Below are 21,671 nucleotides of genomic sequence, written 5' to 3'. Positions count from 1 at the left end.
AGAACCCTGGAACCTAAAAACATTGATTGTGGATCAAAAGAGGTTGCGAATCCCTGACATACACAGTCATGAATCTTCCACTCCATCTGAGACTCATTCAGCCATGTGCGTTTGACCGTATCTATCAGTGTGTATGTGTAAGACTAGGGCCGCACCTCTTTGCTGCTTATTTAACGAGTACAAGTTCAACCAGAGGCCTCCCAGACCAGAGCAAAACACAACATGGAGTCAGAGCCACGGAGAACGAAGAGGAGCATAGAGAAGACCAGGATGCATCACTGCTGTCTCTCTCAGCTTCTGACAACCCTCCTGCCATCTCTGCCTGCCTGTGCCCACAGCGAATGCTGTGCCCCCATCCCCCCACCAATCAGCAAGCGACACAGCCTGTGACATCACAGTGCAGTCAAATTTCCTGTGATCCAATCCGTGCATGTTGCCGAGCCTTACTGAGACTGAGGGTGAAGGAAAGACAGACAGAAAGAGAGTGAGGGAGAGAGTTAAGTGTAGGGAGTGAAGTTGAGTGAAGAGAGACAGACAAAGAGCGAGAGATAAAACGAACAAGCCAACATTTAAAAAAAAGAGATACTTAAATGATACAAAGTTTAAAGGACAAACTAGGGATGAACATTTTGTCAAATGTAAAATATATAAACTTCTCGACTTCATTAAATCGACAGGCCCACATGCAATCAGGCTGGACTTCAGGAAGTGTAGGCTGCCATGAGCTCAACTCAGAGGAAGAGGTCTCCGTGACCCAGCCGCTGCAGGAGACCCCGGCCTGCACAGGTCCTCGGAGGGTACAGAGGCCATTCAATCCCTGTCTTAGGACAATCAGACCCGGACCCACGAGACATCCGTTACTATGGCAATGCCAGTTAATTCAAGCTTATGCGCCAAACACATACACAGAGCATTAGTGCAGATCTTAGGTTATTCTTGCTCTCTGCCTCCGGCTCAGGGATTCGAGTTATACAACACCTTCTCCAACAACACGGAACCAAGTGCGTGTCTTACAACCTAAAAACCAGTGGTGGGCCGGAACGCACCAGACACTCAAGTTAAACCCGCTTGTTTCAAACCAGGAACTGTAAATCTGAGAAGCTCTCAGATTTCATCAAAAAGATCTTCATTTGAGTTCCGATGATGAACAGATGATGAACGAAAGTCTTACAGGTTTGGAACGACATGAGGGTGAGTAAATGATGACAGAATTTTCATTTTTGGGTGAAGTATCCCTTTAAAGCTGAGATTTGGAGGTTTTTTTTATGTTTTTGAAAGAAGTCTCTTATGCTCACCAAGGCTGCATGTATTTAATCAAATAAAAACAGTAATATTTTAAATAACTTTTATGATTTAAAATGTTATTTATTCCTGTGAGGGCAAACCTGAATTTTCTGCATTATTATTCCAGCCTTCAGAAATCATTCTAATATGATGGTTTGGTGCTCAAGATGCATTCATTATTATCATCAATGTAAAAATAGTTGTGCTGCTTTCTTGTGGAAAATGTGATACATTTTTTCAGGATTCTTTGATGAATAGAAAGTTTAAAAGAACAGCATTTATTTAAAAATATTTAGTAACATTATGAATGCATTTACTTTTACTAATTTAATCCATCCTTGCAGAATAAAGGTATTTCTTCTTTCAAAAATAATTTTACTGACCCAAACTTTTGAAGTGTAGTCTTTATTTATACACTTTCTATTTTTTATTCATACTCTTTATTTTATTCATAAATTCTAAAAATGTAATTTTTTAATTAATTTTTTTTTTTTATGCACGTGAATGTGCTTTTTTTTTTTTTTTTTGATGTTTCGGTTTATTTCTCTAGACTATTCTAAATGAAAGAGAACGAGGCGTTGTGTGTGAAATTGCAGGGTCTGTAATTGTGCCACCTTTATTTACACAAAGATCCTGACACAATGTCCACTATGTGACAAGCATTCAGTAGCAAGTCATTTTTCTGTCCACACTAAAAGCAAAAAAGCAGCATGAAGTGTCTAATATTTGACGTTTAGTCAACATCAAATGGCATTCATTCTCTACCATTCACTTTCACTGAATAGGGATATTCAAAGAGAAATAAAATGCTTGATTTTGATACTTTATTTTATTCATAGGTCATTTGTTGGATTGAAAAACTGGTCTTCCACTCAACAATAAAGCCAGACATGAATGGACGTGAAACACAGCCGCCATCAATTTTTGAGGAGGATTTTTGACTGGAACATCAAGTTGGAAGGTCAAGTTCAACTGTGAGAGGGAGAACATTACAAGTATCCCAATGTTTCAATGTAGAGTTTCAAGGCTTATTAATAAATTGAAATTGAATCTGAAATTGATCATTATTTGCCAATATTGATATAGCCTTTATTACTTTTACTGGGATTGGTAACACTTTATTTTAAGGTGACATTAATAATTAATAATTATTATGCATAATTCACTGTTGTTACTATAGTAAGTACATGTTACTTACTATAGTAATAACAGTGAATTATGCATAATTACAAGTAACTAAACCAAACCCTAACCACAACTCTATAGTAAGTACATGTAGTTAGTTAATATTACTTAGTACTTATTTGAGTAAGTATGTGACTACGTCACCTTAAAATAAAGTGTAACTCTGGGATTAAAGGGGTGGTTGATTATGATTTCACTTTTCTAACTTTAGTTAGTGTGTAATGTTGCTGTTTGAGTATAAACAACGTCTGCAAAGTTACAATGCTCAAAGTTCAAAGCAAAGGAAGATATTTGCTTTTAAAGAAATCGTTTAATTAAGGACTACAACAAACGGCTGGTAGGGACTACACGACATTCCTCCCGGGTTAGTGACATCACTAACCCTAAAATATACATAAACTCTGCCCCCAGAACACACAGTCCATGTTGAGAAGAGGAAGATTTGTTGTAGCAGAGCACATTTGTGAGTCTGCTCAAGCTGTCGCATCCGTCTTTACACACGCAATACAGTACATAACACAAATGCATTGCAATAGCATGTCACTCTGTAACAGTTCCCACACGAGCGATTTTATAGATTATCATGACAGAATATGCTAATTGAAAATAGTTAACTCCACATCAGCAACATAAATTCATCAAATAACCATTCAGAAACGTCCTGTTGCATTCTACATGTTGTCACTTCTTCTTGAGTCTCTCCATCACTGTCTGACTCCAGTTTAAACATAAAAGGCAGAACAGTTTGCGTGAGGTAATCGGAGCTGCTAACACAAGCTCTTGAAGCTCCGCCCTCTGTGCCAGGAGCAGCAGCTCATTTGCATTTAAAGGGACACACACGAAACGACGCGTTTTTACTGACCCTCAAATTTAACATGCTGTAAAAAAAAATATTATCTGTGGGGTATTTTGAGCTAAAACTTCACATACACACTCTGGGTACAACAGAGACCTATTTTACATATTGTAAAAAGGGGCATTATACCACCCCTTTAAACTAGAGCAAGGCTTGAATTTCCTAATAATAGCCTAAATAGCTATTTGGAAATTAGTTAACAAAAACCCCCCAAAAAAAATTCTGACAATGACCAAAATGGAAAGCACAGGAGCATTTTATTTAATTGGAACAACATGCACTGCAATCATGCACAATAAGTTTAGGAATGTGCAGTAGAAAGTATTTTTGACCAATTTTGACTGGCATGATTTGGAACAATTAGATATCACACTGTTGGTTGAACATCCCAGTGCGAAAATAGTCAAAAATATAGAGCTAAAATGTATTGTTTGTCATCAGTCTTTAGCGGAAAAAAAACGACTCAGTATTGAGCTTGGTAAGGTCATGGAGTAAGACACGTGTGCAAACAGTCAGGGCAAAATAAGCATAATGAGCGATGAATAAAAAAAACGCCAGAATAGGTTCGCTAAGAACACAGCCTCTTCTTGCAGGCATTTTTAGTGTAAATGGATCAAGGGTCAAATACATTTTTCAAAATCAATACAATTTAAACACTTTATCATAAAATAAAGCTACAGCAAAAGTAATGGCAGAAACTAGTTAGCTAATCCTCTGAGCATCTTCTCAGAAACAACGCCATTCCACTCATCTCATTAAAGAATCTCTGCCAGCTGAGGAACTATTGAATAAATGATAATGTTGCTGTTTTAACTGTCAATCACACAACTGTACTAGAGAGATAACTGCTCCTGTGGAGGTGCTTCAGGACTCTGCAGCGCTCAGAGCAGCCTGGACTGATGCTTCGCTCGGCAAAGACAACTTGCAGTGTCTGCATCATTACCTGTATTTAAATATTACAGAACTACAATCCCTGTTGTCTTGCTTTGTATACTCTAAAATACTAAATGGCCCGGGAAGAATATGGGAACTTTTTTTTCTCTCCATCTTCTGCTGTGATTCTAAGGTAAGATCAGAAGAATTCTGTGGAATGGATTATCAATATACATTCAAATTAGCAATTAGCATCACTTATGAGTAGAACCTTTTGGATGACGAGCATGTCTAATTCTACTGAAATCTCTTGAGCTTTAAGGGTCATTGATAAGTCCCCACTATAAAGAAAAGGAAAGCAGTTTAAAATGTGCCATATTCTTACAAATGTAATCCTTGAATTAATGTTGGTTTAATTCATTCAAATACTAAAAAGTTGTCATGTGGTGCAACCATCAAGTAAAAAATAGCATGCTTTACTTACACCTTGAATACAAGTGAATGTAAACATTTACACATCATAATAATAATAAATAGCATATCATAATACATTATAAATGGATTAATAATTCATAAATATAAGATTTTTGGGGGGAAGTCAAAACCATATGACATTTTACAACCTGTAGGACATCTAGACTCCACAAACACCCATAAGACTGATTTTGTAGATATTACCTTATATTTTAAGAGCCTATGATTTCACTTCCTGTTTTATTTTTCTGCAATGTTGGTTGACATGACTTTGATTTGTCATATTAAAGCGCACCTAGGCTATTTTAAAGGTTCCTAATTTTGTTTTAGAAGTCTCCTACAACAGGTTTACATGCATCAAACCAAGGTTCATAATATACATATCACCTAATTTCTCAAAGAGTCTGAGATTGGTTCAATTGAAGATTTAGTCTCTCTAATCCCTCTTTTCCATGAGCCTACTCTGCTCTGATTGGTCAGACGACTCAGTCAGTTGTGATTGATCTACCGAGAAAGAAAAAAAAAAAAAAACGCCTATCACCATATCTGAATTTCAGCTCCGGAGGTTTCGTCAGCACTTGATCAGTGTTTCGAAGAGGAACGATGCCGTCTGTTTTTCTGTATCAATTCCAATGCAAGTCCTTTTTGAAGTGCATGCAAAGTGGATCTACAGCGCTGAAAATAGCATTTTCTCAATATGTCAACAGCAGGAACCAAACTCTTCCAGACCTCAGCTGCAATTACAGTATACAAAGTAGACGTTGTTCAGGGCAGCCAATGAAGACCATAGGCTGGCATTATGCAAATGTGTTACATTATTACGTAGGTTTGTACATAGGAAGATAGACAAGATTTGCTGAAAACTCATTTTGGAAGTTTAGAATCAATTCTTTCTTTTTGGAGACAATAACTTTATTTGTCATGCACTTCAATCTTTAAAACTTTGCAGAGCTTTTACATTCACAAGCAGCTATATTACACACTGCATGAAAGGTAATATTCGAAAAAGCATAATAGGGGCACTTTAATCAAATTTAATATTATAAATATAGTAATAAATGATTATGCCAAACTACTTAAGTTCTTTTCAAGAATTCAATTATTTTAATGAGGTTTTTATCCTCATTATAATATCAGAACATCTGTATCACCCTGACATTCTGATCTCCAAAAATGATCAATAACTTTTAATTCAGAAATTGACGGTGTATTCACGTCATTGGCCCTTATGCAAAGTTCTGCAGGCACAGATTCCTGGCCAGTGATTTACAGAAGACTCTACTAGGCTCACTTCAGCACAAACAAAATGTTAAAGCAACTGCATTTTCCCCAAGGTGGATGGAGAACAAAATGCTTTTTCAAAATGTACCACGTAATAGGATCCGGCTATTGTATTTGTACCAGACAGAAAGTATGAAATTTGCTTGCTTTGTGGTATCATACATCAATTACTCCCAAGACCAACTGCAGGGCAAACACCCGCACAGACCGGACACATATTAGAGATAGCAGACACCTGGTAAAGCTTCCCCAAATACCATATATCTCTGCTCACTGCATCCATTGGTTTACGTTTCTCATTCATGGCTCCCAACTCGAACCTGACCCATCCCGAAGATAGCCAAGTTCAACGCCACCAATCGCAATGTGATTCATTCAATTTCCATCATTTCTCTGGCTGTTCATGGTGGTCTGTTTTGAATTTTTTTTCCCTCTGATTTTCTTGGCACATTTATTCTACGCTGGAGTCTAGGAGAAGCCTCCCTTCTGGGAGAAGAAAAGAGAGCCAGAGAAAAGCCGTTAGCTCAATGAGAGAGAATTCAGGCCGACTACCTTCTCCATCAAGTGTGAGGGAGGACAAAGGAGGAAGAGAACGCTGAGGCATTGTTTCTCCCTCACAGGGCATTGTTTTAACCATTATGGCTCCACTTCCAAATTCAATACCCCAAAATCCACTCAAAGGAAAACGATGATTGTATTGGAGCTATCAGGAGAATCACGAAGAAGGTATCTGGGGGTGCTTTAATGAGATCCAAATGACAGTTATGGCACATTTCAGCAATTAGTACGGCTGCGCTAAGTGTATAGGGTGCACAGCAGAGGTATGAACATGGAGGTGTAAATTTTTGCAAAACTGGCTTCATTCCAGGCTGAGGTTGGTCAATGTGCTTCATTTGGTCCACTAGACCAATGAGAGAAATAGAGAAATAGAGAGAGTGCAGATGTCGTCGATCAGTCGTATCAGGTGATGCAGTAGCCAGCGGTATGGAGGCCCTTGGAGACTCTCTGCTGGATGAAGCGCCTGGGGCCATTTTCAGCCTCAGCAGCCAAAGATGTTGCAAACACTGGGAGGAGCGTGTAACAGAGTAACAGATATTTTTGCAATGATCTTAAAGTGCTGAACGAACGCATTCAAAAACCTGTGATTCATCTCCGTACAGGACATCCAGTGAGAGCAGCGACTGTTCAGAATCTGCTAACTGTATACGGAGTATTGCAGATCCAATACAGCCTATTTTTGTCTAAATACTATGTGAAAACTGTATGCATTATTCCACCCTTTCAAAAAGTGGTAGGCTTACTTTGTCACATACATTTATGATAGATAAAAACTTCTTAAAATAATGTGAAAATTGTCATCGTTTACTCACCCTCGTGTCGTTCAAAACGAGTTTTGTTCTTGTACTTCAAGCGAGTACAGTTGAGCTTTTGTGTGCTCTATGCATGTGCATTGATCAATATTTTTATATGAATAAAAGCCTTCATCTTATAAAGTGATCGTGTCTCCTCCGAAGACTTAGATTAAACCACTTGATTCATATGAATTACTTTCTTGTCTTTATGAACGTTTTGAAGTGTGAAACTTTTGGTTGTGTGTACTTTCAATGGACAAAAATGATGAGAGAATATTAAATACATTTTCATTTGTCTTCAGAAGATGAATGAAAGTCTAATGGGTTTGGAACAACAGTAGGGTGAGTAAATAATTACAGGAGTTTCATTTGTGGGTAAACTACCCCATTAAAAGTTGGTAAAAACTGTGGCAGATATTACTACAGTTCATTTGTGACACTGCAAATGAAAAGTCAAGTCATGCATCCTGCTCCTTTTCACAAGATAATCCAGGTACTCTATAAAACACAGAACATCTGAATACTGTATACTTCATATATCAGAAACATGTTTAAACACTAGAAACATCTAGACAGAAAAGAAGAAGACTCCCGATCGGATGTTCGCAAGTTAAACCAGAATATGTAAATTCACTTGTAACGCATCACCTGATGAAAGATCAGCTTTTCTTCAGGTTAGACCAAGTTCATCAACTCCCCCTGCCTCGAGAGTAAACTTCCCAAGCCAAATACTCTCTTAACACCAATAATTACACTATGGACACTGTAAGCACACATTCATTCTCCCTAGCCAGGATCCTAATGGTTAATTGATACCAACAGGGAATCCGTTACAGAGCCAAATGCAATCACTGGAAGGGATAAATGATCAAAAATGAAACTTCTGGCAACTCATGATGTTTCAAATCTATATGACTTTGTTTCTTCCACAGAACACAAAAGGAGAGGTTAGGCTCAATGACAGCCTCAGTCACCATTCACTTTCATTGTATGGAAAAACAAATGAAAGTGAATGGTGACTGAAGCTGTCATTCTGCCTAGCATCTCCTTTTGTGTTCTGCGGAAGAAACAAAGTCATATAGATTTGAAACATCATGAGGCGGGTGAGTAAATGGCAGAGTTTTCAATTATTCACTGTTCCTTTAAATTGATATCTGAGCTTCAGCCACATTAGATAATTGAGTTAATTAGAGATCATTGTGAACCTCTTTTAAATGTGTTAAATATATGAAAAGGCAGCAGTGCATTATTGGCATCTTCTTTCTTTATGAAAACAGACAATTTGGGTATGCCAATATAAATCTCCATAAAGTTAATTCTTTGACACATAGCATTATTTATTCTATACTTTACATCTACACAGCTTCTCCATGAGCACTGAAGTCACTGGACTCAATCTACTGGCTTAAAGTTTATGTGCCAAAACTTTCTCACTTCATCCATTACATTCAATATCTATAAAAAGTAAATTACAAGACAAAGATTTGACACTGTACCATCCTCTCCCATTAAAACAGAGTGTTTCTGACCCGTCAGAGTGTCTTAAGTGGGGCGTGCAGCCTAAACTTAACTTAAAAAAAAAAAAAAAAAAAAAATTCATACGCTTCTCTTCTCTGTAAATTTAAGAGTTACCCGCTTGTTACTAACACTCAATGACACCCGCACGCGCTACATCATGCTAACGGCAATAAATGTAGCGGCAGTTAGTAGTAAAAACATTCTCGGGGTCCCGAAACGAGAGTGTTCCTCTTCATCTCGCTGCTCGCAATCCCCATCACCATCATCATCCTCTCACTGTAGTCCTACAGTACTTTAAAAAATAAAAGAGGAAGGACAAACCTAAAACTGCTAAGCCCTGTTGCGAAAAAGCATGAGCGAGAGCGACACACACAAAAGGGCACGACATTTTTTACCCAGCATGATCTCTTACCTCCGACCCGGTACATGTTGGCTGCCATGACTGCCCCCGGTCCTGCCTGGCGTCTCCAGGTAGGGCTTTCTCTCTCCGCCGCCGCCGCTGAGTGCTGTGCGCTGGAAAATGGTGGATTGATCAATACGAAGCGGACTAGTGAAGGGATCTTAAAGAGACAGTGCACATATTTTTACGAAGCCGCGTTCCACGGGGCGGTGTGAGGGATCTCGTTCAGAATCACCCGCGTGTTTAGAAACACCTTCTCAACAAAGCGGGATCCTTACGCAGGAGCAGAGACTCGGGCCACGGGACTGGAGAGCAGCGCGAGAGGGGAGGGGAAGGGGGTCTGCACGGGCAAGCATCACTCGCGTTTCCCCGCCTACTTCAAATGACCAAAACCATTGCTGCTGTACTACTTTGGACCCGCTAGAGGCGAAATGAAACAAATAAACAACTGTTGCTCTCAGACTAAGTTTCAAACAAAGATCTAAACGAGTTGCCTATAATAGAACAAGGAAAGAAATTCCTCTCTGTGGAGGATCATGTTTGAGTAACTAGGGCGTTCAACGCCTTCAAAATGTTGGATTTGCCTCTATGCTGCTATGAGTCCAAAGATAGCATCCCAGTGTCCCTGTAGGGTATATAATATTCTGATGCTGAGATTTGGCTGGGTCATGGGTCACTATATGGTTGCTATGTGTGGCTAGTTACTAGGGCGTGAGTTGCTACAGTGTTGCCGAACGGCTGCTTGATGGCCTGAATCAAAAGAGGACACCCAAAGACTCTGATATGATTCTTTTTCTACTTTTTTCTTCTTCTTTTTTGCGTTGTTGCATTTAATTATTATTATTATTATTATTATTATTATTGTCTTGTCTTCGTTTGTCTTGTCTTTCCTCAGTATGCAAAGGTTTTGTCTGGAAAAAGAAAATCAGTTTTATCTGCCAAGCAATAGTTAGAGACAGTCTGAATATGCCTAGTTCCCTATAAGCAGTCAAAAATAGTATGTGAAAAGAGTAGTTCACTGTAAACAAAAAAAAGAAAAAAAAAGTGTCTGCCTTAAATTTTTAAGTAGCCTACAATCAATTTGGATGTCATTTCAACTTAAATTACATTAAACTGACTTGTTCTTGTATTACATAAAAAAGGTTTGAAAATTTGATTTGTATTAAAGCAATGTAAAAACATATGTTGTTGTCATAACTTATTGATCATATCATTTTTACTGAGTATGTCCGAAATCATATGTTCATAAAGCACAATTAGAAAAGTACCCGGATGACCTACTACTTCTGGCATGAAGTGCGCATCTGATGGACACTATCCCATGAGGCCACAGGAGAGAAGCTGGAAATGGAAGTGAAACAAAACTTACGCCGTAAGTCACATGACAAGGCTGACATGGTGAATATACTATGTCCGGACTATGTTCATTCATACTAAATACATTCATAGGCTACTACATAGAAGTTAGAACATAGTCATTTTTATTCAGATGTAGCTACTCAGACAGTATGTGATTTCAGATGCAGCTGGGGATTGTGGCCATGGAGATGGATTTTGCTAAAATATGTTGTGTTTTGGATGCTGGTCTCCTCATAGGCCATTAAAAATCTTTTCAAGACTTCCTTGGTTAATCCGCTTCACCAGCCAAGTTTTGCTGGTCAACAGCATGGCGTGGAAATTCATGCAGGTCTAAGTCTAATTCAACCTGAATAAATCACATAATTAACTATACTTTTCACATTAAGCTTAACTGATATGTATTTTATTAAATCTGGGCTGAAGCCACTTTTAACCCTGGATAACATTTTACATTTAGGGGTTAGAACTTATTTTAACCGCTTTTAAAGGAATAGTTCACCCAAAAATTAAAATGTTGTGATTTCATTTCACAGTGCGTTTCATTCTTCCGCTGAACACAAAAAAAAGATATTTAGAAAAATGTTGGTAACCAGACAGTTGATGGTAGCCATTGACTTTGATCGTAACCAGTGATTTTGCCAAGTAAGACATCAACATATTTTGTTGATCCTGGAACATTACCATCCGCAAACATAGTCCTAACCCTATCCCTACTCCTAAACCTAACCCTACGTACCCACAAGTTATCCCTAAAATCAGAAGGAAATTATAGGTGAATAACTAGAAGCCCCTAACCCTGGTTTTAAGCCTAAATTTGACATGGACTGCAAACTTGTCCCTCAAATCTGATTGGTTGATTGGAATGTTGTTTCATGGTCAACAAAGATGTTGATCCAGGAACATGTTGTACACTTAGAGAAATCATATTCACCCCATCGACTTCCATCTTTTCTGTATTTTGTGTTCAACAGAAGAAAGAAACTCATACAGGTTTGGAACAACTTTTTCATTTTTGGGTGAACTATCCCTTTAAGGTGTACAGTGTGACACATGGAACAAGACAACCAGGATTTCGTTAGCCCAGGCTTAAAATGGCTCTGGGGTTATATGTCAAGTGTGAAAAGCCTAATGGTCTCCTTGTGAAGCTAAGGGAGATGGTTTTAATGACTATCAAAAGCTGTCTTTCTGCCTGAAGCACCTTCTGGTACATAATAAAGAAATGTGGTAGTTTCTATGTCTGTTTAAGTTCTGAGCAAGTAGTCTAAACATCGGTTGACAGTTACTTAACCAGATTTTATAAACTGAGGTCCTGTTTTATTTATTTGTTCACTAGCCTTGGAATAAGCTCAAAGTCTCAAAAGCCAGTTTATAATTATACTTTCCCAGCATACACCACTACAAAGATTTAGCCTCTTCTAAGTTTGGTCTGAGGGAAAGCGGAACGCTGCTTTTCAGAAAGGCGTTGTGGGTGGCACAGAAACTGATCATTAAATAATCAAAATAATCAGATTAAATAAATTTCGCTAACAAAATTCAACCAACAGTCCAATCAGATTACTGCGTTCAATTCTCTGTTCAAAGAATATGAACTCACGCTGGTACACAGATGCAACATACAAAAATAGGTCATGAGTAAACAGGGCCGTCGTCGCCCACTCTTCGGCCCTAAAGGAGGGGGTGCCGTGAACGTAAGCAAATAAAAATGAAGATGATTCTAAATTGATAAGCAAAACATATGTGATCATAAACGCAGTATTTAAACGAGGCTTGACACGTGTTAATGATGTCATTTGGTGGAGGTGATTCAAGGGGAGCTGAGTATTTCGTGAGCGCTGGTTTTGGCACGTAATGGTAAGGCACCTCATGTTTGGTGGTTGTTGTTACTGAAGGCAGAGTGGAATGCTGTGGTGAGCAGCTGATTTACACCATATGAAAACCTTACAAACTGAGCTCTGCCTCAAGCTGTAATCTGCAATCACATGACCGGCCTCAGCCAATGGCAGGTTTCAACTTACCCTCTGTGGAGACTCACAACAAAGCAAGTCCCTGCTGCTGATTTGTGTGAGTGCCTACGTATTTATTGGTAGATATGTGTGTTTTTAGGGCCTGACTTCAAATTGAAGCAATTAAATCGATCTTACTACACCAAGCGATCATGAAGCGGCTATCGTGATGTAATGATGTGTTATGAAGTTGTAGTGTTAATGTTCTGCAGTCTGTCCAAGGACTAAACACCTCTAACATGCAGTAGAAGGCTTCAGGATTCTTGAACTCTGTCTCTCGATCTTCCTCGCTCTCGGCAGAGCCCCAGCTGGCCTTCTCCCAGGGCTCTTGCTCTAGCACAGCAGGCAACTGCTAGAGAAACAGAAGAAATCAATTAAGGCGTGTGGCCTGATCAAGCTCCGTCTTTTGTTGTGTTCTCTTTATTACGGACTTAATTACAGCCAAACACGGTCCACAAATAGTATAACCGTTGTTTTCCTTCCATGGATGTGACTGTGAACCGCGGTCCTTAGAATCGTATGATAGCAATTGAATCATATTTTCACACTGTCTGCATAATTTGACAGCTTGACTACTACAACTGCAGCTTGATTAGTAGGCTAATGACACACAGTAAAAACAAAATGACATCTATAATATTTATATACTGTATAATATATTTTTGTTATGTCATGTCATGTCTCATATTCAAGCATTATTGTTTGGTGTAGTGGAATTGACTTCCAAACAATATAGTAGCTGTAAAAAAAAAAAAAAAAAAAAAAAAAAAAGGTATTGAAGTGGTTTATTTCTGATTATTTCCCTAAAAATAATGATACTAAAATATATTTGAAAGACATTTAGTATTTTAATTCATGCAGTGCAGACTGCTTGATAACATTATTCAATTTCTGTATATTTCACAAGACACAGGTAAATGACATTTGTGACCCTGGGTCAATTTTTTGAAATTGAGATTTATACATCACATGAAAGCTGAATAAATAAACTTCCCATTGATATATGGTTTGGTAGGATAGGACAATATTTGGTTGAGATACAACTATTTGGAAACTGAGGGTGCAAAAAAACCAAAACATAGAGAAAATCGCTTTTAAAATTGTCCATTTATGTTCGCGATTGTGCTGCATTCACTCACAAAAATAAATGTTTTATATATTTACGGTAGGAAATGTACAAAAATATCTTCTTGGAACATGATCTTTACTTAATATCCTAATGATTTTTGGCATAAAAGAAATATCGATCATTTTGACCCAATGTATTGTTGGCTATTGCCACAAATATACCTTGTGAGTTACTTGTGACTGGTTTTGTGATCCAGGGTCACATTTGGGTTTATGTGAGGATTGTTTTAAGGTCACTTAAATTAAAAGTTGTTATATTTTTGAAGCCTAATTAATGTGTTTTTTTTTTTTTTTTTAACTGATAGCTTTCAATTAGACTGTAATGTTGAATGGCTATAATTAATGTTTAAAATTGAAAAGAAAAAATCATTTTCATTGAGACATTAGCTGTATCAGTATCAGTGATACTGGCCTTCATTCGTAAAAAGATGCCATTAAGCAAGTATTTAAAAGATACTGTCTTTATGTTGTTTCTACATTAATTAAGAATATATTCTACATTATAAAATATATTTAAAACGTATATAAATTAATCATGTAATATAATTAATCAATAAAAAAATGTGATTAATCTAGTTAATTTTTTTAATCGATCAGCAGTATGCTGATAAGTTTCATGTGATATATCATATATAAACAAACATACTGATAAAAAAATGTTATTTCAACTTTAAAAAGTAAGTGTTTGTGCTGCCTTAAGATTTGAAGAGTCAACTCAAATATTCTTCTTATTCAAACTTCACATTTCAAGATGACAAAACGTAAAATTTTAAGGCAACGAACAAGTTGAAACAATTTATTTATTTTGACAGTGTATCAGAAATGCAGATAAAATTCACCCCGAGACAGAAGTGCTTGTAGAATGGACACCAATATTTATTGGTACAGAACATCAAAACAGAAAAACACTTATATGCAGATCAAATGAGAAGACATCTGATCAATTTAAAAGTCACAAAGCACATAAAAAGGAAATGACATGGGAAATGACACTCACATTATTGTCTACTGTCTGCAAGCCACTCAAAGCAGAAGCAGCATTCTACACTACAGTCAGTACGTGCGTGTTGCTGACCATTAAATCCGCTTATTTTGTTCCATAAATGTTAGTGTTGTTAATGCAAATTATATAATTAGACTGTAGCGAATTTTTTACTATTTTGTAATATAGTTTAATTAAATCTCAATAACTGAATGACGTGCACTGACATATTTCGTAATGATTTGTGTCTTATCAAATGATTATTGAGCAATATAAAATAATTTTACATAACTATTGTATCTTTTAGTAATAGTAATGTTATAGTAAAATAGGTGCATTAAACAGGGTGCATAAATTAAAAGCTTATGTAACTGTAAAGGGCAGCGCCAAAAATATTTCCAGCATGTGCCCCCTTTAAATAGATTTTCAGGGGAATTATATTTACATATATGTGCATTTTTTAAAATATCAAAACATTTTTTATTTTATTTAATCAAAAAAAATTTGGTGACTACAGGACAGTTAGAGACAATAAACCCATACTGAAAATAACTAGATAGGCCTAGGTCTATAATAGAATATTATGAAATGTACCAAGTCAGCTGCATTCAGATGCGCATTCTGCTGCTGATCAGCAGGAGGCGCTAGTAAACCATCTTTGATCACATGTCTTTGTCCTCACGTGCTGGCTCCAGAACACAGTGTCCAACCCCAGGCCTCAGAACACAGCAGCACTGACACTGCTGACAGAGGAAATGACACTCAATTAATGTGCTCATCTCGCCTTTTTCACAACACATCAGGAGATTAGATTTGGGCCTGATGACAGATATTTTGTCACAGCAAACCTGACGCTGACCTCATCTCATGCATTGTGTGACACAAAGCTTCTCTTTCCAGAACTATCGGTTTCCTCTTCCTGTTCTCTAGTGTATTAGATTAGAAGAGAAAATTGTGGGGTGGAGATGTGATAAGTGTGTCTGTGGCATGCATGTGTGTGTTTGTGCGCTATAGAGGCCTACGTTTTTCATACATTCATTCATTATGATGACACATGGAAGCAAAACGGGATGCGAATACCATTTCATTCTGACTTTAAGTGCAACACAGAATGAAGATAGACCAACAAAAGGCACTTAAAGGGTTAGTTCACCCAAAAATTCTGTCAGTAATTACTCACCCTCATGTTGTTCCAACCCCGTAAGACTTTCGTTCATCTTCGGAACACAAATTAAATCTGAGAGCTGGCTCACTCCTCCATAGGCTTCCATGTTATTGAAACTTGCCGGCCCAGAAAGTTAGTAAAGACAATGTTTAAAATAGTCCAAGGCTCAACCATAAGTTTATCAAGCGGCGAGAATACTTTTTGTGCGCCAAAAAAAAATAAAAAAATAATGACGTTATTCAACTATTCATTTTCTTCTGTGTGGGCCTCTGAGTGAGTTCATGTAGTGTAACGGCGCAGCGCTTCTCGGTTGTACGTCAGAACGTAGGCTCACTATTGGCCAGCATCACACACATGACCAGCGTCAGCCAATCGTGAGCCAATAGTGAGCGCTGTTACACTACGTCAACTCTCTCAGAGGCCCACACAGAAGAAAATTAATAGTTGAATAAAGTCGTTATTTTGGGTTTTTTTGCGCACAAAAAGTATTCTCGCCACTTGATAAACTTAAGGTTGAGCCACTGTAGTCACTTGGACTATTTTATCGATGTCTTTACTAACTTTTCTGGGCCGGCAGATGCAATTACCTAGCAGCCTATGAAGGAGTGAGCCAGCTCTCAGATTTCATCAAAAATATCTTAATTTGTGTTCCGAAGATGAATGAAAGTCTTAAGGTGTTGGAACAACATGATGAGTAATTATGACAGAATTTTCATTTTTGGGTGAACTAACCCTTTAAGGAGAAACTTTAGAGACACAAAAAGAGAAAGCACTGAGTGAATGAGAGGCAGTGGGACGGGATAAAAGACTGCACTTGCTTTGGCCAGAAGCAACAGGATTTTCAAGCTCTCAGCTGCTGTGGATTGGGAAGAACTCTGTCTCCATCTGCCCTGCCCTGCTGGAGAATGGCACCAGCCTCTTTTCACCAAAACCACAGAGCGCCAAGCATCAAGGGTGCAAGGCCTACAAGAAGCCAGCTGTCCATGTTTTAATGCGCTTATCTGTTCTACAGGCCACGAACAGTTGGGAAGGGAACAGTGGAGTCATCTGTATGCCAAAAATCTCGAGAAAAAAGCAGCAGCTGACCCCAGAGACCGCAGGGCTGGCTGGGTTACTGGCTCCACGTGCACGGATGTATTGCGTGAAAAAGTGCAAATCAATAGATTTGTGAGTGTGTGAGTGCACTTCCCTGCTCTGCATGATATACTGCAATATATCTGGATAAAAGTAGGGCAGTAAAGGGCTGTAAGTGCCGCTTTTCCCCAGGCGAGACTGTCAGTTTAACAGGACTCGACAGTTTTACGCATCGTTACGATACGGTACATGCATGAACTCACATGTACATGTACAAATTGTCATTTACGATCATTGCGTTTGCGGTTCGTTATATAATGACGTAAATGAGAGTCTACTTGTTCACGCAGCCTTTAAATCAATCACTGTTTCTTTCTTGAAACTACATTTTTTTTTCTTGAATACTGCAAAACCCTTCATTCTACGGCAGGCTAAATTATAAGCATGTAGGCCGTAACCTTCATTTTGAGAACGCAAATTATATTGTAGGGAAAATCACTTGCTTTATTTAGTTTTTACAGTTTGAAAAAAAGATTTTATATATATATATCCCAATCATCCCAATGTGTATAGAAGCCTATGACAAAAGTAAAATAAATCAATTTAAAAAGAGGAATTTGTTGCAAATAAAAAAGGAATTTATATATTTCTTATATATATAACACATATTCATTTTGTGACTATATTTAACATTTGCAAAAAAAATTTATAATGTGACTTATTTTAAACTTTAATTTAAAAATTACATTTTTATTTTTTACTTTTAATTTATTTTTGATTTTGTGTATTTTTGATTCATGAAACAACTATACATTAGAGAGTGAGGCTGTTTTGTATGTAAAATTGTTCACTTTTAAAACAAGGACCTTTTTTCCCTTTACTGTACTGTCTGTTAATACAAGGGTATTTTCGAGTTCCATAGTTTCATGTTTCTTCAAAGGCAAAATTACAGACGTGAACTGTGATGTACTTTATTGACTCTGTGGTGGATTTTTAATAGATAAAATAGTAAACTGTATATCAAACTAACCATGTCTCTACCATCTAACCTTACTTCCTTTTTCAGGCCTAACATGATAACACTTTGAAACACAATGTACCAAAACGTTCTGTCCTGTGTTTTTGGATGTTGTATTTTTGCCATACCCCTTTGACTTTGGTTGTGTGAGTATATAAATAACACGTTTGGGAATTGAAACTTGACAGATGACTAAATTTGAACCTTGTGATTGTGACCTTGTGATACAAGGAAGTAATCATTAAAACAAAGTTTGCTTTTAAGGGTTTGTCTATGAAAAACAATCAAATTGTGGGGAAATTATGTAATGCGGTATGACATTTTTGCCATACCTCCTTATTCTATAAAAACTGTTGTATTCTTTTAGCTGGTGGGATTCTCAATGGAATTTTTCTGAGATCCTCCGGCCTTGCTTCTTGGGGGAGATTCTCTGAGAACTGCTCGAGAGATCCTCCGGCCGTGATTAAAGCATTTAAAGGACATTTGCTAAGGTCTGTTTGTCAATTATTCCTGCGCAGGAAGAAAGCTAGTTAGGGAAGCAAGTTAGTTAGGTAGACTATATATTAAGCGTCGATTGGAGACGTTAAGGATCGTCGATTGGAGACGGCCCCGGTAGACTTAGGTCAGATGAGACAGGACTTAGTTAGGTTTAGGGAAACATCTACAACAACCCAAACCCAAAAACTGTACACTAACTGTTTGTCCTGTGCCAAGGAGACAAATGTGACTCTGGCGGCTGTGTGTTTGAGGAATAGATCTGTTATTTCTCTGCTTGGTTTGAATATGTCTAGTTTCGGGATTCTTGTGTGGGTGTTCACATGCTGTTTTGACAAAGGACGTCTCTGGACAGGTTCAGTTTGAAACACTGTGGAAGTGATCTCATATCCCATAAGAGAAAAAAAAAGAGAAAAGTTAGGCCAACTGTAAAAAGCAATATTATTCTTAGTTATCTCTGCAGGAAGCTTTTAGGCAAAGTCTGACTTGGAAAAGGGCTAAATCAGAATTAGTTGCAATAGAACAAATGTTCACATGCAAGCTTGTGTCATCTTAGGGCAGTTTACTTTGAAGAAAAGCGTGTGGGAAAAGCCTATGCAGTTTTCCTATGTGTCCAAAAAGTACTTAGACATTTTTTACCCTTTAAACTAAGCAGAATTCATAGTAAGAAAAAAAAGGGGGGAAATGTAAGCTTGTTATGCAACTGATATCCAGTTAAGATTTCCAAAGTTTAACATTTAAAGTGAATGTGAATAAAAAGGAAAGTGAATAAAACATTTTTTTGCGTGACTCCCCCTGTCTTTGTTAATTAACTTTTATTTTGATATTCTTTTGTCTAGTGTTGCCTGTGTTCAGTGTGCTTATTTCCTGTTTCCTTGGTTGCCATAGTTATTCATTGTTTCATTGATTAGTGTCTCACCTGTTCCTCATCATCCAGTGTATTTATACCCTCAGTTATCTTCTGTTCTTTGTCTTGTTAATGTTTCGTACTGGTGTTTCTCAGCATGGATCCTAGTGGTTATGAAATGTGAGTTTATCGTCCTTCTGTGGCTTATCAAGTCAAACCATTTTATTTTATTTTATTTTATTTTATTTTATTTTATTTTATTTTATTTTATTTTATTTTATTTTATTTTATTTTATTTTATTTTATTTTATTTTATTTTATTTTATTTTATTTTATTTTATTTTATTTTATTTTATTTTATTTTATTTTACCTATAGGGTTTGCAGGGTGAAAATTATATTATTTTCATTTATAATTTTTTATTTATTTTTTATTGATTTATTTTTATAATAAAATATTTGGTAAAATTAAAATACTTTTTTCTATTTCATTGTGTTTTGTTCGCTGGGTGTTCCTTTTCATTTCAAAAGGGAAGTTATATGTCAAGCTCGCATCAGCTGACTCTCAGCTGATCCATGTCTACCTATGAATATGATGCCTATCACTATATTCATTTAAGCTCCTTCAGTATTATCAACAGCTATCCCGTTTCTCAGGAGCTAATTACCCTCCTCCATCCCCAGCTCCTCTTGTCAGTCAGGATTTGGCATTCTGATTCCCCTTTGTCTAAATTCTCGAATTCTGTTGTACATTAAAATATTGACATTAATGATATCTGCAATACATTTATGTTGGTTCTGTTGTGTTTACCCTAAGGGGGGTTATCGCTGCTCTTATCCATGCTAGACTGCATGGATCTTGCCCAGGGAACCATACCGCCAATCCTGACTGTGTGCTAATTGTCAATCATCTTTGACTATAGTGGTCCTGACAGAAACAGTACATGGTGTAACAATAACTGCAAAAATAGCCACAGTAGTATACACTAATGTACTGCTTACTATACAAGATGTTCTGCTAACTACTAGACCAATTCAACAAAGGAATCACAAATCAAGCAGGTTAAATACAAACAACAAATGAAGAGCTGTCTTTGGCAAGCAATATCCACTACACACGCACAAATCAACTACTGGAACCAAAACATCTTAAACATTCTCAAAAAATTCCCACATAATGTAATCAACAGACTTGTGGCTTGCATTTTCCTGTCAGGTGCTTGAAAGTACTTTTGACCATCAAAACAATCTTTGAATCCACATGATTATGTTCTAGCTGTGAATTTTTGTGGTTATCAAGTGACCAAAAGCATTCATTTCCCACTTGAACTTAGACAAACAATGATTTGACAAAGACATGAACAATGTGTAAGCAAACCAGCTAAATATAGTAGCTCTGATTAGATAAAACAAAGATACTCTGGAGAGGAGGAAACTCCCAGTGGAGGGCCGCTAGAAAGCTAACTACATCTTCCCATCACTACAAGAGTGTGTGCGGAGAGAATAGGATGAAGTCAGAGCACTGTTATCTAAAGTCAAGTCAAATACCAAGGGATGATTTTGACATTCCTCAGCATCTATTTCAGTTGAAGCTTGAAGTATAGCAAGGACTTTTGCAGCTATGTACCATTTGAATGATAGCTAGGTCATGTTAAGGAGTTTTCCCAGACATTTAACTGTAGAAACCCTTTAAAGGCCCCCTGTGGTGAAAATCAAGCTTTTAATGTTGTTTATATGTATATGTGGTGTTTTTAATATAGCCTATAAAGAGGAACCACGTGCAAATTCATCAGTCAGCACCTTTGCTGAGCATTTTCTCCCTAAAAGTGCAGCGCACCAAAGACAGTAAATGTGGTTTGAAACCACCCGTTTCCCACCGCCACAAACACGTAACCAATCCTGTCAATGTGCGGGACGGGGATTTTGTCCTCTGACTTCAATGATGTTCAAAGCGTTTCTAAGGATGCTGATTTTTAGAAGGCAGAGATGGCGTACGGAAACATGGTTTGTGTAACATTAGCAACACATTATTAGCTGTTTTATAATGTAGTCAAGCCAAAGGCTAATCATATTAATTAGTGTTATGTGTCCAACGTTGTAGAGCGCATTCTGATACATCCACTTGTATATACGAGCCTGTATAATTCACTCTTCCTCTTTTTCTTCTGAATCAGTTTCATATGTTCAAACATATATGGCTGAATTAAACCAATATTTCCACTTGCCATTGTGTAGCATTTACTACAGTAAAGTTGATCAAGAGGATCAGGTAATCTGAGCTTGTGTGAATTAGTGGAGGCGGAGCTAATTTGCATATTCATGGTTCCACATATTCTAAATAAAGCAAGGGTGTAGAGTTACAGCAAGCTATTTTAAGT

The 21,671-nt window shown here is 37.3% G+C and overlaps 1 protein-coding gene across 4 annotated transcripts in view; it reads right to left on the bottom strand.

Moving 5' to 3' along the window:
- Positions 1–9,485, bottom strand: part of mta1 (metastasis associated 1) — a 42,491-nt gene extending 33,006 nt beyond the window's left edge. For 2 of the 4 annotated variants that reach the window (XM_084392574.1, XM_084392575.1), the window contains exon 1: positions 9,236–9,485. In XM_084392574.1, coding sequence (XP_084248700.1) covers positions 9,236–9,263 — 28 coding nt within the window. In that variant the 5' untranslated portion in view covers positions 9,264–9,485. The remainder of the gene's footprint in view (positions 1–9,235) is intronic. The other 2 variants (XM_084392572.1, XM_084392573.1) reach the window with 1 other exon arrangement.
- Positions 9,486–21,671: the final 12,186 nt, after the last annotated feature.

This window comes from Rutilus rutilus (assembly GCF_951802725.1).
Source record: "Rutilus rutilus genome assembly, chromosome: 21".
Classification (NCBI taxonomy): domain Eukaryota; kingdom Metazoa; phylum Chordata; class Actinopteri; order Cypriniformes; family Leuciscidae; genus Rutilus; species Rutilus rutilus.
The sequence above is the reverse complement of the archived record's forward strand: the minus strand, read 5'-3'. Positions and strand labels throughout refer to the sequence as shown.